A 16,960-nucleotide genomic window follows, 5' to 3' on the forward strand; every position below is an offset into this window, starting at 1 on the left:
TGGGCGTCGAGAAAAAAACAACAACAACAGGGCGACGACGATACCAAAGTCCAGCGTTTATTTGTTTGTCGGCATATATTTCAAATGAATTTGAATTTTTCGGCATCATGCCCAACAGTGTAAAAACGGCCAAAACGACACAAAACTTTAATCAAACGTTGTATCTGTTTTCAGCTTTAGTGTGGACTGAGACTAAGCTGCCTCGCCTGGTTGCCTTGCTTTTCTGCTTCATTTTTGACATAAGTCCGTGTTCAGACACACAAATTTCTCGAGAAAGTATATAAGTATAATAAAAATTCCTTAATTTGAATTAACTTTTTACCCTGACAGACGATAGTTTCTGCATTTATGAAACAGCTGTTTGTTTGTACCCAGCAGACCATTTCATAAAGTTTTACAAATGGCCCGTTCCCGTACTTTATAAAGTGGTAAAAGTCGTAAAAGTTGTAAAAGACGTAAACGATTTTCATATAAATTTTGTGTACGGGAACGCAAAATGTGTAAAAGTGGTAAAAATTGTAAAAACTTTTTAGTTCTGGAACAGAGCTAAAAGTTCGCCAAAATATGCGATATTTTTGAATCTTTTTAATATTAAAAAATGTCGCAACACTGTAAAGAAACATTTGTAAAAGATATTATTTTCGATCGAATTGCTATGGTGGGTAATGAAATGCTTGCGAAAATAAAAATTTTAAAAATAGATTTGATAGAAGGCGCGAAAAACGATTAGCTGCTATTCTATACGCAAAAGACCACTACTTATTTGAAGGAAACGCAAAAATGCTGATTTGTTTTCCTTTTTTATTTTCTTAAACATGGAAATTTGTCAAAAGGCAATTGATTTTGAACAGCGTTGCCATATTGAAATTGCTAAATTCTTTATAAATTCAATTTGATATTGTGCATTTAAAATGGGGATAATGTTCAAATTAATTTGAATTAAGGCTGTAAAGGTGTGAACAGAATGAAATACTCAGCTTTTTTCACGCTCAGTTTCATGTAAAAGATTAAAGGCCAAGTACTACCTGATTCCAATGCTGCCTAATTCATTTGAATTAGGTATTACATGGCCTTTCACATTCGCATTTACACTTTCAGTAGTGGGATTCTGTAACTCTCTACCGATGGAATTAACGACAAATGTCGATAGTTAGCGATATTTTTTGGTAAGTGCTATTCTGTATACAAATTCTACCGATTTTTATGTCGGTAATTATCGAAAATCATCGGTCAGTTACCGACGAAAAAAAAGGAGTCGTTAAGTCTACCGACATAAAAGAATTTTCATATTTTAAACAAAAAAATCAACGAAAATGAAATGTTTAAGAATTGATTTTGGAATATATTTCATGGCAAATAAAAAATAAGCTGAGATATATTTCTTTACGCATAAAAAAGAATATCACCATAGTCGTCAAATTCCCTGATAATACGCAGTTCTGAAATAACTGATCTATATACACAATTTAATAATTCCTGTTCAATATATACATATTAAATGTTAGGATTCTATATCTTCCATTTCGATCGAATTAAATCATAAAAGTTCTGAAAAAAAAAGAATTCAACCAATTTGTCGAATATTATAAAAATGTTTACATTAAAACTTGTCGTGTTATGAGAATTTATACGTACGTTCAATGGATTTGACAATGAAAATAAAATAATAATAAAAAATATATAAATATATATAAAAAAAAAATAAAAAATATATAAAAATATATAAATAAATTAAAAAAAAAAAAATAAATAAATATAGTTATATGTAACGTACATTTACAGCCAGTTTCTGTATGTCGAAAGAATGTGTGCGAATGAAACACGCCCGAACTTTAGTTTTCGAAATAATTTTACCTTTGCTTTTGCTTCAAAACAAAAAACAAATTTGAAAAACACACAAGAGTTTGGACGTGTTTCTTTCGCACACATTCTTCTTTCGACATACAGAAACAGGCTGTTATAGTTTTATCTACAATTTTTTTTTTAATTTTTGGCATAGTTTAATAATAAAGGTTAGCTAAAGCTTCCTGTCAATTTAATTTTTTTCTTTCGACTGTTCCTAAAACGTCAAAACAATATACACAATCTTTGTATGTGTGTGTAATGTTTGAATAATACATATGCCAACAATTTGAAAAACAATCGAATTCAATGATTTTCAAAATTGTTTTTAGAACATTTGTATGGAAGAAATCCTTTAGCTTATTATTGAAACAGACATTATAACATATCCACAACTCGATTAGGTGGAGAAACCTTGGCCCTTCATTCATTTTTCGCGTTTTTTATAAAATGCTCAAAATTGGTATTTTGTAAACAAACCCACTTTATGAATTCAGGAAAAACAAGGGTTCTGTAGATTTTTTTCATTTAAATCTACCTCTTTATTTATACCATGATTTTTAGGTAGAAATTTTCTACATGTAATTTGAAAAATAATCATTTTATATACAATAGTGATTAAAATAATTTCATTATAAATTTGAATTATGTGAACTTTGACTGCACATTGTTTCGTTTAAAGTGTGTTTTTTTCCATTTCTCCTAAAAATAACAAGAAATGTTTAAAAATTAGAATAATTTATATACTTCTTATAAGCTTTTCATTTTGAAATGACGTGTATCTTCTTTAAAATTCCGTCGTTCTACCGATATTCGTCGCTAACATTTTTGTATCGATAACATTGAGTTACAGAATATCACTTTCGGTATTTCAACCGAACATTTTTCGTTAATTAACGATATCGGTTCGGTAGAAAAAAAGTTACAGAATCCCACTACAGGGTTGCCTGTTGATGTCATTTTAAACTAGCGTACTTTTTGAACAAATAAATGTACTGTTTTACACAAAGGTACAAAAAATGAATGTTTTCGTTTTGTACTTTTAGAATTAAAAAAATATCAATTCTTTTGAAAACTATAAAATCAGGAAAAAGAATGAATAAACATTTTCAATAACCTTGCATATAATAATCATAAAAAATGCCGTAATAATTTACGACACATGTATGCAAATATATATTATGTGTATTACCTGACATAAATTTTGCAAAATGTTAATAACGGGTAAATACAATTCAACTAAAAACGTCAAAACATGTGCAAAATGAAATGTTTGTACAATACAAAATAGGTAAATAAAATAATTATTTCATGAGCAAATTCACCACAAAAGTGCCTTTTGTAAAATCATCAATAAAATCATTTTGCGAATGAGAATCAAAACGAAACACACGTTTTTCAGCGAACACTGTTCGATCGTGTAAAAGAGGTCTAATAAAAGAATAAAAAACAAACGGGCAACACAGTTCGAAATTTGGTCGGCCTTCTTTATTATTTTTTTATTATGTCAGAAATGAAGCAAGACAATCAGGCAAGGCAGCTTATGTACCCAGGGCTTAAGTTTTTCACTTCTTCATGGCCCAATTAACAGGTCTTCAAGTAAAAATAGCTGACACGATTTTCTACTTTAAACGTCTAAATTTTGTACATATTTTTGTTTACATTTGGAACATTGATTCAATCATAATAATGTATGTTGATAGCTAAAATCATGATCATGTGAATTCTACTAATTGTGCCGTGACCTTTTACACTGCTTCAATCAAAATAGTGTATTTTGACATTTCAAAGGAGATCAACTGTAGTAGTGGGACTTGTTGATGAGAAATGGATTGAACAGTGTTGATGAGAAATGGATTGAACAGTGGCGCAATAAGAAAGGTACATGATGCAATTGATAAGGTGAACCAGCAACTACGTAACAACAGCCAATTTAGTCTGTTTCAGAACTGCAAGAATCTACTAAATTTTACTATTTTTTCGATAACATAAAAACAGTGTTCCTTTACTTACCTGTGGTTACCATTTTTAACCTGCAAAGCGTTCCATAACTGCCTTTCTCTTCCACCACTGGCAGAACTGATTTTTCGACTTTTGTTTGACGATTATTTCACAATGAAGAAAAAATGGACGAAAAACAGAAGAAAAAGTCGAACGTGACAAAACTGTGAAATAAAAGACGAAAATCGATTTTTTATGTTTCTTTTATTGACATTGCTACCAGATCTACCATTTTCCGTTTCTTTACTTTTCTGGTAAAAATGTTCATGAGAGAGCAATTTTGACACTTTTCTCTTTTACCAATTTTACAACTAAAAAAGTAAAGGAACAAAGCTAAAGGAAAAAATGTTATCGTAGTAAAAAGTAGTAGCTTCTTGCAGGTTCTGGAACAGACTCTAAAGCCACACGTTGAAAATTTCATACGAAACCTAAAAGCTGCGAAAGTTTAGTGAAAGCAAATTTTTTCCTTTATGATATCGAAAAAAATATGTAGAAAAAATAGTAAATTTTTGCAGTTCTGAAATAGGGATACGCAAGTCGATTTTCGAGTAATCGATTCCTCGATTCTTTGATTTGAAGAATCTAAAAATCGGAATCGACTTTTGACTTCGTAGAGAATCGAAAGATCGATTTTCTATTATGATTCTTCGATTCTTGCAGTGGGAATCGAAATATCAATTCTGTTTTGACTTTTTGATGTACCACGAAAATGAAATATGCAGAATACATTGGTAAGAGCAAGACAACAATATTATATTATTTGTTGTACTGATGAACAAAGTTAATCTAATACTATGTTTACATTTACGAAATCCACTCGATTTCAACTGTCAATTTCATTGCTCAAACGTCAAATGAAATCCAATCGATTTCAGATGAGTTTTCATTTGACGTATACACAGAGGAATTGACAGATGAAATCGAGTGGATTTCGTAAATGTAAACATAGTATAACGGTACGGCGGTGTTAAACGCGAAGCATTGTACACTAAAACGTTCACATTTTCAACTAAGGAGTCATCTCGATCGAACGATTCTTTTATTCAAGTGAGTTCTAAAGCATAGTACACACGGTCCAACAAAACTGACAATCATCGAGGTCTATTTCGTTAATATCAAAGTCTAGCTGAATAATTACTTTCCTAATCACTAAATTATACCTTAAATGTTGTATTTCAATCATTTTTAGCTAACAAAAAGTTTTTATTTGAAAGAAAATTGCCGTAAAAGTACGTTGACTGTCAGTTTTGTTGGACCGTGTGTACTATGCTTAAGTAAGAATCAAAGGATCGAAATATCGATTTTTGATTCCTACGTAAGAATCGAAAAATCGTTTTTTGAGTTCTAAGTAAGAATCGAAAGATCGATTCTTGAGTTGTAAGTAAGAATCAAAAGATCGAAAGATCGATTTTTGCTTGGTAATACGTATCCCTATTCTGAAACAGACCAATAATTAACTAGATGAACGAAAGTAGAGTTGTATAGTTCATGAACGAACTAGTTCAATTGAACGATTCATTGAAAAGAGCGTATGAACTAGATCAGTCGATATAGTTCATTATAGTTCAATAGTTCACTGAACTATAATCATGCCCGTAATTTCTACGCGTAGTTATCTATGAGTTCATAGATATCCCCCGTGTAAGCAAAATTTCATAATTTCAATCCATAGGTAACGTTACCGGGTCGAAAACGGCCGTGTTACTTACACCAAGGATTTTGCCTGGTTGATCGTTGCCAATGTGTTAAAAATTGTAAAACCCTTATATGTGGCAATGTTTTTACAAAATCATGAATGAAAAACACCAATGTTACCACAGGTTTTCAAAATTTACACGCCTTGGTAAATGGCAAGTAGAAATTACCAAAAGCGTAGGTAAAGATAACTACCAGGTAGCTACCTACCCGGTTACCTAGGGCTAGAAATTACGGGCATCAATCGGTGACCGTACGGTCAACGAACGATGCACAATCTAGTTCAACATGTCGTACACAAATACATAAAGTGACGGCGTCGTCTATGTTAAGGGATGCCTTCGTAATGTGATCAGTTTGTTTATGTTTTGGATCAAGGTACATGGAATAGCTGTCCGAAAATGAAGATTTCTACAAAAACATAGAGACATAACATATTACAATATGTCGAATCGAATACCTAATGAATCTGCCTTTTTGGATAGAAAAAAGGGAAAACATAAAAAGAAACACACACGCACAAAACTTTTTAGCAAAGACAATTTCTACACACACACAACATAAGCAGCCCTATTCTGAACATTCCCATGGGAGCGAAATTTCCCATTCCCACGTTTTCCATATTCTAAACGACGTGGGAAGAGCAAACCATGGGAGCTGAAATTTCGAAATTCGAAATTAGTTACACCAAATTATTATAGCATACTTTTGGGAGCTGTAAATTTTGTTTTGTAGTACAAAATGCCTATTTGCATTGAATTCGCGGTTTTTGAATTAGATTAGCAAAAGCACAACTCACTTAATTCAACAACCGTGCATTGATTTATGGATTTTTAAGTGAATGGAGTCAGCGATGTGTGATGTTGTTCTAATAAGCACATTTTCTTCAGAATGTGCGAATTTGTGTAAGCATTTTTTTAATTAGTAGGCAAAAATAATTTTTGTGTATAAAGTAATCGGAACTTTTAAGTTTGTAACGAATTTAAAAATTTAACGAGTATATCGCTAGTTTTACTTATTCCTAATGATCACTAGAACTCGTATTTTGCGTATTTAAAAAAAAAAAATCAAAAAGATAAATTCGGACATTTTTCTCAATTATTACATATTTTTGCGTGTTAACATATCGTCACCATAAATTTCCGAAGAGGTATCTAAAAAAAAAAAAAAATAAATAAATAAAACACGTTTTTGATTGAATCTAAAACTAACTAAAACACGTGCCCTTGAAACATTTCAAGCTTCTACGTTCAAAAATAACGATCCTATTCAAGAAAAGGCATTTCGGAAAATGGAATAGCATTGCAATAATTTGGCATATATGTATGTACGTTTGTGTGATCGTTGTCGTGTCGTTGAGGAGGCTAACACGTTTTCAATAGAACGTTAGTCGTCTGATTTAAAAAACCCGAAGGTTATATTACGAAAATGAATAAAAGTTGTAAAGATTGTATATATTATGGCTATTTTCCAATATATTTTAATAATTATTGCCAAAAATTCTTTTGAAATTGATTTGTTTTTACTTGCTGTGCTGCGTTAACAGAATCAACCATGACTCTTTTTCTCGTATTTCAATACATATGGTCTGTTCCAGAACTGCAAAAATCTACTAATTTTTACTACTTTTTCTTGTTTTGTTCGATAACATAAAGGAAAATTTTTTTATCGGTGTAAAACAGTTAGATTCATGCAGGTTTTTGTATCATATAAGAATATGCAAAATCCGAAGTCTACTAATGACATATTTTACAGTACATTTTGTACGCTTTTATTAAGCAAACACATGGCGATTATAAATATTTGCAATAATTTTGTCGTGTAGATGTCTTAAAATATGAAATTTCATAAAAATATGAAATTTCTAGAAATTTTTTTTTCAAACTCCCACACTGTTTGCTGGGGAGATTTTTCCCACAAAAAGACACAAAATTCTCCCACAATTCAAGATAGAGAATGTATACTTTTTTCCCATGGGAACAAATTCCCAATTCGAACTTCATTCAGAATGAGGGGAGATGGGAAATGGGAAAAAAACTCCCACAAAATTTTGTTCAGTAGTGGGATTCTCTAACTCATTTTTTGAGTTACCGACAAAAGTCGGTGAAATTAAAACGTAAAATTATGAATGAAAAGTTCAAATAAAAGTTGACAACACTCTTGCTATCGGTATAACTTTACGACTACTTTTTATTCGTCGCTAACTTTTCAAAAATATCGTTAATTACCGAAATTATAAACATTTTAATTTTACCGACATTTGTCGGTAACTCAAAAAATGAGTTACAGAATCGCACTACAGAATACGAAAATGTGGGAATGGGAAAAAAATTCCCAACTCCCATGCGTTCAGAATAGGGCTGAAGATTTTTTGCCAGCTACCTAAATGAAGGATGTTTTTTTTTCTAAAATTAATTAATCTTTCTTTAAGAATGCAATAAAACTATGTAAATGTAATATTTTTGTTATGGAGTAGTTAAATTATATTTGTCTTTTGTTTGTATTTGGTGTATGTATGCGTTTTCATCAAACGACCTATTAAGAGCCGGTGAAAGATTTTTATCCGAATGATTGAACTGGACAGTGAACTATGAACTAGATTACTGACCTAGTTCATTTTAAAGAGCTGAGCTATTGAACTAGATCTTTCAAATGAACTAGATTGTACAACTCTAAACGAAAGAGCTGGATATAGTTCCAATCGTTCTTTCGTTTGAATAGTAGTTCATTTGAACCAGTTTGTTTTGCAATTTGAGCGTCATTCGAGTACAACAATTTTAACCAATTAGTAATGCCATGTTCAGACTAGCGGTAATTCGCTCTCTATTCGTTGTTCGACCCCAAATTACGATACAATTACTTCATTTCCCATACAAAATTTTGAGAACGAACAACGATTTTTGTGCATTGTTCAATTTAAATTACTCTCAGAACGACGATAAAATATGTCCCATCTCTAACAAATGAGAGAATTTATCGAAATAAATTAATTATGACAGGAAAAATAAAAAATTAAAAATTTATTAAAAATCCAAAACTTTTTGGAAAAACTGCAAAATATGAATGAAAAGTAAACAGTTTAACGACTAGTATACATTCAAATCATAGCAAATTTTGTTTTCTCTTCCATTGCAGTTGCATTTCTTGTCCATCGTTTCAAATTCGCGTACAAATTTAGAAACAAAAATCATATGCCTACCGGAAAGTCTGTATACCAAAAAGTTATTTTGGCAAGTCTCTCTCTCGTTAATTATTGAAATAGAAAAATTTTAAAATATACTGAAAACACCACAATTGTGAGAAAAAATAGAAAACATGAATGAAAATAATAGAATTTAATATTAAATAGATATCTGAAAGAAGGATAAATATTTTTTCAGTTCATATAAAATAATTTTACCCGTATTTTGGTTGAAATTTCCTTTAAAATCAGTAAACAAAAACCATGAAAATATGAATCATGTTGCCATGAATTGTGTACAATGTCGTATGAACGGGTTAATTCGTGTACGTAATTATGAGAACGAACGACGTGATTCAAATGCTGGTATGAACATGACATTAATGTGAAGAATTTGATTTGTATTATTTCCAATTAGGCCTAGAAATATCAAAATACGGCATTATGAATTGTCGACGTAATTCATATGCAGATCATTTGGCTACTTCGCCATCCCTTTCCTACAATATAAATCAAAGTAGTCCACTTTTTAGTAGTCGCGCTACAAGTGTTTGCTCTTCATCTTTGGAAACTGCGAACGAAAGTTATTTAAACAATTGGATATTAAAATCTGAACTGTTAGAAAAAAATAAATGTGAAGAATTTCAAGAAATTTTTGATCTACGCCGACAATTACCCGTTATCCAAAATTGTCGTGGTATTTTGAATGCTATACGGTGTCACCAGGTAGTGTTGTTGGTAGGGACGCAATTATGCGGTAAAACAACCCAGATACCACAATTGGTTTTGGATGATTGTATATTCAATAATTGTGGAACAGAATGTCGTATTGCTTGCGTACAACCGAAGAAGCCCAACGCTGTGAGAGCAGCCGAGCATGTCGCCTACGAACGTTTGGAATCATTGGGAAACTCTATTGGTCTACAGGTTGCTGGGGAAATGTAAGTAAAGAACAATGTTGGAAAAAGAGGAACAAGTGTCGTTTAGGGGCACCTCTCGGATCGGGCTGAAATTGCCCACGTTAGAATTGTAAAATGACAAGACCCATATCTCGGGAAGTATGGACTTACCCCCGGAAAATTATATATCGTTGTATCCAGGATGCCAAGGGCTGTCTACTTTAAAAATTTCAGCCCGATCCGAGAGGTGCCCCTATCCGACATTTAAGCCGAAAAAGACAATTGTTGCTTTATGGAAATAGATACATAGGAAAATAAGTCAAACAATTATTGTTTTCTGCATCCCACCAATTCTACCATTCTAACATATTGTTATATAGTTGTTGCATGTCCAAACGGCTTTTACAGGATTGTTGTACTGGTTTGTTTACACGATATGTTATTTTACATATGTGTTGTCACTTTGCATATACATTTTGTATATAAAAAGTGACAACCCATGTGTAAAAAACATATCGTGTAAAGTATCCATAAGTTGGGCTTATATAAAGCTGAGCTACCGTTGCCGGAAAATTTAAAATGAAAAATTTACCACAGGTAGTATTTTTTGTGCTGATTTCAACGATATATTGTTTTGTTCTGGAAAATATATAGTTCTCGACATATGGTCATCTCAATTTCCGAAAATTCCCTTGTTAAAGGCGGGTTATTTAGAGAAAAAATTTTAATTTAAAAGATATTTTGTTCCCCTGCCCTAGATTTTCCGTTCTTCCGTTCCGTAAGTTGAGTGTGTTTGCCATGGCAGTTGAGGGAGATCACAAGAAATTGAATTCCTCGGTAACATTCGTGATTGTACTGATTGTCTTTTTATATAGAAAATTTCACGAACTCCAACTTAGTTACAACTAACATCATCATTTTATCGGCAACTATCTCCTCTTCTATTTTCAGCAATATGCCACGTGAAACAGGTTACATTTTGTATTGCACTGCACAAATATTAATCGGTCGATTTAAAAATGATCCCTTGCTAAAAAATTTCAGCTGTGTAATATTGGATGATATACAAGATCAATGTCCTGAATATAATCAGCTAATGGATAATCTGAGAGTTGTAGGTATTTGAAACGCATTCAAATAATTTATATTAAGCGTCTTCTCTTTGCTTGCTTTATAGATATTACCCTACCGTAAAGATTTAAAAATCATATTAATGAGCAACACAGCATCTGAAGATACGTTTTGTGATTATTTTAAGGAGTATCATGCATTCTTCATACATCCAACTGCACGGTCCACAATGTCTGAGGCATCGAGTATGTCAACACTCTATGATGTCATACAAACTGATGATGTTGACGATGATGCTATAACAATATCCGATAGTGCATCATCGATTATACCAAATGTTGTACGTGTTCAAAAGGATAATTATAAAAAATCCATTGCAATTCTTAGTAAGTACGATGGCAAGGATATTAGTCAGCTATCGAAAGCGGAAAAGAGATTAATAAACAAACACCGGAAAAGAGTTGAGTTATTTGAAAAAATGCATCCAAATGCCCGAGAAGATATACTGTCGGACTATGGAAATGGAAATTCTAGTACAAGCACAAAATATCCCGCAGCAACTATTAAGCATAGAAGACTTAGTAGTATTTGTTCCAGTTCTGAGCTTCAAGTTGCAATAATTGACAAATCGAATCCCCATGGAAAAATCAGCAATGACAAATGGTTCAATCTTGAGGAAATGTTAATCCGGGAAATGATTTCAAATAAATGGAGTGAAAAAGGAATATCATTTGAAGGTGCAAATTGGTCGAGAGGAATAAAAATTATTAAATGCGGTAACAACCAATCGTTGGAATTTTTAAAGGCAAACATTGCAAATGTTTGTCGTGAATGGCCCTATAATCAATTGGAAGTTATTCCCTATTCAACTTTGCCGCCACGTATATTTGCCAGAATGTGGATTCCACCGCCGGTACCGCCAACTAAAGCCATTCTAACATTAATTGAAAAACAAAACAAAGGCATTGATACCACAAATTGGAAAATACTAAGCTGTCGGCCGTCAAAAAAGAAAATTGGCACCGATTATCGTATGTTTATTGATGCAAACTCATCAAAGGTATTACAGGAGTGTCAAGGCCGTATAAAATATGGTCTTAACTTTATTAGAATTATAGTAGCAAATAAACTATAAACAAGTCGTTTATCAAGGCTGCGAATGATCTCAAATGGCTTCGATTAAACGAAACAAAAACTAACCAACTAGATTGCCCAAAAACATCCGAAGAAGAAATGAAAACAAGAAATAACAGAAGCGGGCCTTCAAGAGTATTTTATCATTATCTCATTTTTATCATTTCATACACATACATATACAAGAATTTAGTTAATTTTTTGTTCTTTTATTCATATCGAATTATCAATCACATACATAAATCGCAAACTTACATATGTAAATAAATGCATTGAATTTTTTTTTTTCTTAAAATAATTAGTAAACATTCCGTTGTAAAGTGGGAGTTCAGAATAAAATGTGTTTGCTTGGGAAGTAGCAGCTCACTGTACGAAATTAAAGGAGGATGTTGATTTAGGACTTTATTTCGTCTATAGCCGTTTAGATATCGGAGACAGCCTGTTGATGCACGGTTTTCATGGCGATCGTTTTCGACAATCGGTTATATGTCTTCACGACAGCACCTGAAGTCCTTACGTATGAATATCGTTTTTAAAATATGATACTCCATTGCGTTGTTCAGTAAGCTATGCTAAGATTTGAATTGTAATATTTTAAGATACATTCCCTGATTCGAAGAACATATTTGTAGTTTTTTGCATGTTGTGACATTAATAGGCCAAATGGCTTCTTCGCAACATATAAGGGTGAATATTGCGAAAAGACTAGTTTTTGTGTCCCGAGGCATTTAGGGTTAAAAATATTTAAAAAAAAATTATATGTATTTTTAGGAACAGAATAAGTAAAACAAAATGTCCTTTAACGAGGTCCGAAAAACAAAATAAAATATTTTACATATTTATATCCAAAAAATTGGTCGTAAGGTGCAAAACGTCATTACCGTGCGTGTCCCCAACCGTTTTGTGTTCAAAAAACACTGATATTCATTAATTTATTAAAATATATTATAGCATTTCCAAATTAAATGAAACCTTTTCCAAATTGAATGAAACTTTTTCCAAATTCAATGAAACCATTTCCAAATTAAATGAAACCTTTTCCAAATTAAATGAAACCTTTTCCAAATCAAATGCAACCTTTTCCAAATCAAATGAAACCTTTTCCAAATCAAATGAAACCTTTTCCAAATCAAATGAAACCTTTTCCAAATTAAATGAAACCTTTATTTTTATTAAAAGAAAAAAAAAAACAAAATAATTTGAAAAGAGAAAGAAATACAAAATTATATGGGTTTTCCAAGATTTTTACTTAGATTCTAATCTTAAGTAATGACAAATTTCAGCCATTTCGGTGGATTAATGTGCCCACAACCTTCAAAATACCGAAAATCGGAAGGTACCGTTCTATGGTAGCGATCTCCTACCAAAGTAATTGTGAGATCCCCTAACACCGGGGTGTTAAGCGACCTCGTGCCCATCGGTGTTCTCATGGTTTGCAGTTAGGGTACCAACTGTATTTGAACGGAGCCTCGCGTGATACCTGGGCACCTCAGCGAGTAGCTAGCGCCCTAGTCATGGTAAGGGAGGGCTATGCCATGACCTGTCCTCAAATCCCCCATTAAACGTTTCTCCTTATGAATGACAACAAAATTATAAAATCCAAAACAACCCAAACCAACTTCCCCTCGATATCGACCCCAGCTACGACCACGGACAACGCCGCACTAAGTGCGACTCTAGAACCTCATGAATCCCTGGGTGGGGACGTGACCCCGACGACCTTTACGATGGACCAAGTCAGTCAAGACATTTTAAACCAAAGCAGGGATTTGCTTGATCTCCTAGAGCAGAGAGAGACTTGCTGACTGAGTCAGGAGAGAGGGAAACTTACCCAAACCGGGAGTATCAGGCTGCCCGGACTCCTTGCAGACACCAGTGGTGACCGCGGCGGAGACGAGCAGAAGGATGCCCCCGGCCCCGGAAACATCAAGACGGCTGCTGCCCCCGAAGGTATCAACCGTCTTGTCGTCGAAGCAGAAAATGGGACAGTCAGGGACGAGGCAGATGCACAAGGCGACTCTGGAAGCATCAGGCAACTAAGGCGTCGAATGATCCCAAGAAGCCCTGCTCCTTAAGAGATGGAGGAGTGAGGAGCGCCGGTGACGCGAAAGGTCGGAAGGCTGGGGTGATAGATGGTCCCTCAACCTCTAGGCAGGCCAGTGGTAGACCAAAGACCTCTCCGCAGCAGTCATGCGTAAAGCGGGTCAGGTCTTCGGAGGATCCACAGCCAACAGCCAAGAGGATGCTGGACCGACATCAGAGCATCCATCCTCCCACATTCGCTAAGGTGGCCGCTCAGCAGACGGCAACTGGGGTTGAACAGGAGAGGACCTGCAAAGGTAGCTCCAGTTCGGCGCCCCAGCAGTCATCTGCCGGGGGGACATCGAAACCAGCGAGGATCCCGAAAAAGCTGGCCTCAGTGGATCTTCAAATAGCAATCATTGATAGGTCCGATCCTGAAGGTAGGATCAGTGAGGATCAATGGGTGCTGGTTGAACGTCTACTGAGGAAGGCCATAATCTCTGACGAGGCAGACGCCAGTATGACGGGCTTTGGCAAGGCAACTTTTATCAGAGGAGTCAAAATCATCAGCTGTCAAGATGAGAAATCGAAAGATTATCTCATCCGAACGGTTGATGGCTCGGGCGCACTCTGGGAAGGTTGCAAGCTAGCCGCGGTGCCTACCAGCGAAATACCACGCAGAGCGTCAGCCACAGCTTGGGTGCCACCTCCGGATCAAGAGGTGGCGGATGTGCTGAAGATGATCCAGAGGCAGAACAGAGGTCTCTCTACTGCCAGCTGGAGACTTGTTAACTCCGTGCAAGAAGGAGGAGGTGCGGTGATGAAATTCACCATGGATGATGAAAGCGCGGACTACCTAAGGGATTTTGAGGGAGAGCTGTACTTCGGCTCTGGTTGGCTTCGGTTCCGAGTCTCGAAGCCACAGTAGGGAAGCTCAGCAGCAAGGGCTCCGCTTGATGCAGATCAACCTGGATCATTGTAGAGCTGCGGCTGCTGAACTTCTCATCTCCCTCACAAAAACCGAAGTAGACATCGTCTTGGTCCAGGAGCCCTATCTTTACAAGAATAGGGTTTCTGGGCTAAACGATGGGCGCTACTCTCTATTCTCAACATCCAACGGCGAGAAGGTAAGAACCTGTATTGTAGCCAAGAAAAGTCTAAACCTTATTCAACTCTACAATTACAGTGATGGTGATACGACTGTAGTGAGGCTAGAAGTAGGCACTGGAAGAGCCTTGGTGCTAGCCTCGGTCTATATGCCGTATGAGGCACCCGACCCACCCGGTAGACTGTTGCGGAAGCTAGTGGAGGAGACGATGAGCAACGTAAACTTGATAATGGGCTGTGACGCAAATGCTCATCACTTCCACTGGGGCAGCAGCGATACAAATTCATGGGGTGAGTCCGTATTCGATTTTATTTTAACTAATAATCTGCGAGTATGTAATAGGGGAAATACTGCCACTTTCCAAAATAGGGTAAGGGAGGAGGTGATAGACCTAACCCTTACAAATATGGAAGATACTTCTATAACTGACTGGAGAGTATCGGAGGAGTGCTCCTTTTCGGATCACAGAGCGATACACTTTCATGTCTCTTATAGAAGTAAGTGGCAACCGCCTCATAGAAATCCAAGAAGAACCAACTGGGACTTTTTCCATTCTCTTGCAACTTCCAGGCTGTGTGAAGTTCCAGAACCTCGCACAGTAGGGGAAATTGACATTCAGGTGGGAAATCTCACAAAAGTGGGAAATCTCACAAAGGTTCTGAGGGAATGCTATTAGATGTCTTGCCCATTAACGTATCCTGGAAGGAAAGCTCAGCCCGTCTGGTGGAACAAGGATCTAGCCGATCTAAGGAAAACCAGTAGGAGGGCATACAACAAAGCTAGTAGGACCAAACTCAGTACTGATTGGGATCTCTATAGAGAATCCTTTAATAAGTACAAAAGGGAGGTTAGGAAGGCCAAAAGGGACTCCTGGATTAGTTTTAGTGAGGCCATAGAGGGAGTTAGTGCAGCGGCAAGATTTCGCAAGGTGATCTCAAAGGACCCGAAAACCATTGGGAGCATTAAGCGAAATGAGGGCACCTGGACTAACTCAGCTCTTGAGACTCTAATACTGTTGGCAAGCACACACTTTCCTGGCTGTCAAGATGCTAGCACGTGTCGACCTAGCGAAGATGCGAGCGGAAGCTTCACCACAGCAGAGTGTGACCTTGTCGACGGGGTAATAAGTAATCCTAGAATCTCATGGGCGATCAGTACTTTTCAACCCTACAAATCCCCTGGGCCCGATGGTATCATCCCTGCGATGCTTCATAATGCGCCTCGAGTGTTGATATCAATGCTAAGGAAGATTTTTAGGGCTTGCATTCTGCTGTCGTATATACCGGCGCTAAGTACCTTGGTGTGGTACTGGACCATAGGCTCCTATGGAAAAGGAACACCGAGGAGAGAGCTAAAAGAGGGTTAATCGCACTATATTCCTGTAGGAACACCATAGGTAAGAGCTGGGGGTTAAAACCGCATATTATACACTGGTTGTATAAGACTGTGGTTTGTCCCATCCTAACCTATGGTTGTCTTGTGTGGTGGCACTCACTCAGTATAAAATCAAATCTTTCTAAGCTAACCAGGGTGCAACGTGCCGCGTCAATTCTCACTACTGGAGCTATAAAAAGCACACCTCAAATGGCGCTGAATGCTGTTTTAAATGCTCAACCTCTGGACATTTTGGTTCGGCTCCAGGCCTCCAGGTGTGCTTTGAGGCTTAGGGAACTTGACATGTGGCGATGCTCAATGGCTGGTCATGCAACTGTTCTGCGGCGGATTAGTAGTCAGGCAGTGATTGGAGATAGAGGGGGGGAGACTGACTATATGTCACCGTCACTGGACTTCAACACACCTGACGTCTTAATACCCGATAGGGGAGAATGGGTTCAGTGCAGACCAATACCTGATAGCCTATCCATCTTCACTGATGGGTCTAAGATGGAAGACGGCACGGGTGCTGGTGTGTACTCCGAAGAACTGAACTTCAGGTACTCCTACAAACTCAACGACAACTGTAGTGTTTTCCAGGCAGAAGTCTTTGCAGTATTGAAGGCCTTAGAG

The 16,960-nt window shown here is 35.9% G+C and overlaps 1 protein-coding gene across 1 annotated transcript; it reads left to right on the forward strand.

Moving 5' to 3' along the window:
• The first annotated feature begins 8,976 nt into the window (after positions 1-8,976).
• Positions 8,977-12,118, forward strand: LOC141393068 (uncharacterized). The gene is made up of 4 exons (XM_073966021.1): positions 8,977-9,085; positions 9,138-9,660; positions 10,570-10,732; positions 10,796-12,118. Exons 1-4 carry the CDS (start codon positions 8,992-8,994, stop codon positions 11,822-11,824), a joined length of 1,809 nt encoding a protein of 602 aa, XP_073822122.1. The 5' UTR covers positions 8,977-8,991; the 3' UTR covers positions 11,825-12,118.
• The last annotated feature ends 4,842 nt before the right edge of the window (positions 12,119-16,960 follow it).

This window comes from Musca autumnalis, unplaced genomic scaffold (assembly GCF_047663935.1).
Source record: "Musca autumnalis isolate F117 unplaced genomic scaffold, ASM4766393v1 scaffold_2, whole genome shotgun sequence".
Classification (NCBI taxonomy): domain Eukaryota; kingdom Metazoa; phylum Arthropoda; class Insecta; order Diptera; family Muscidae; genus Musca; species Musca autumnalis.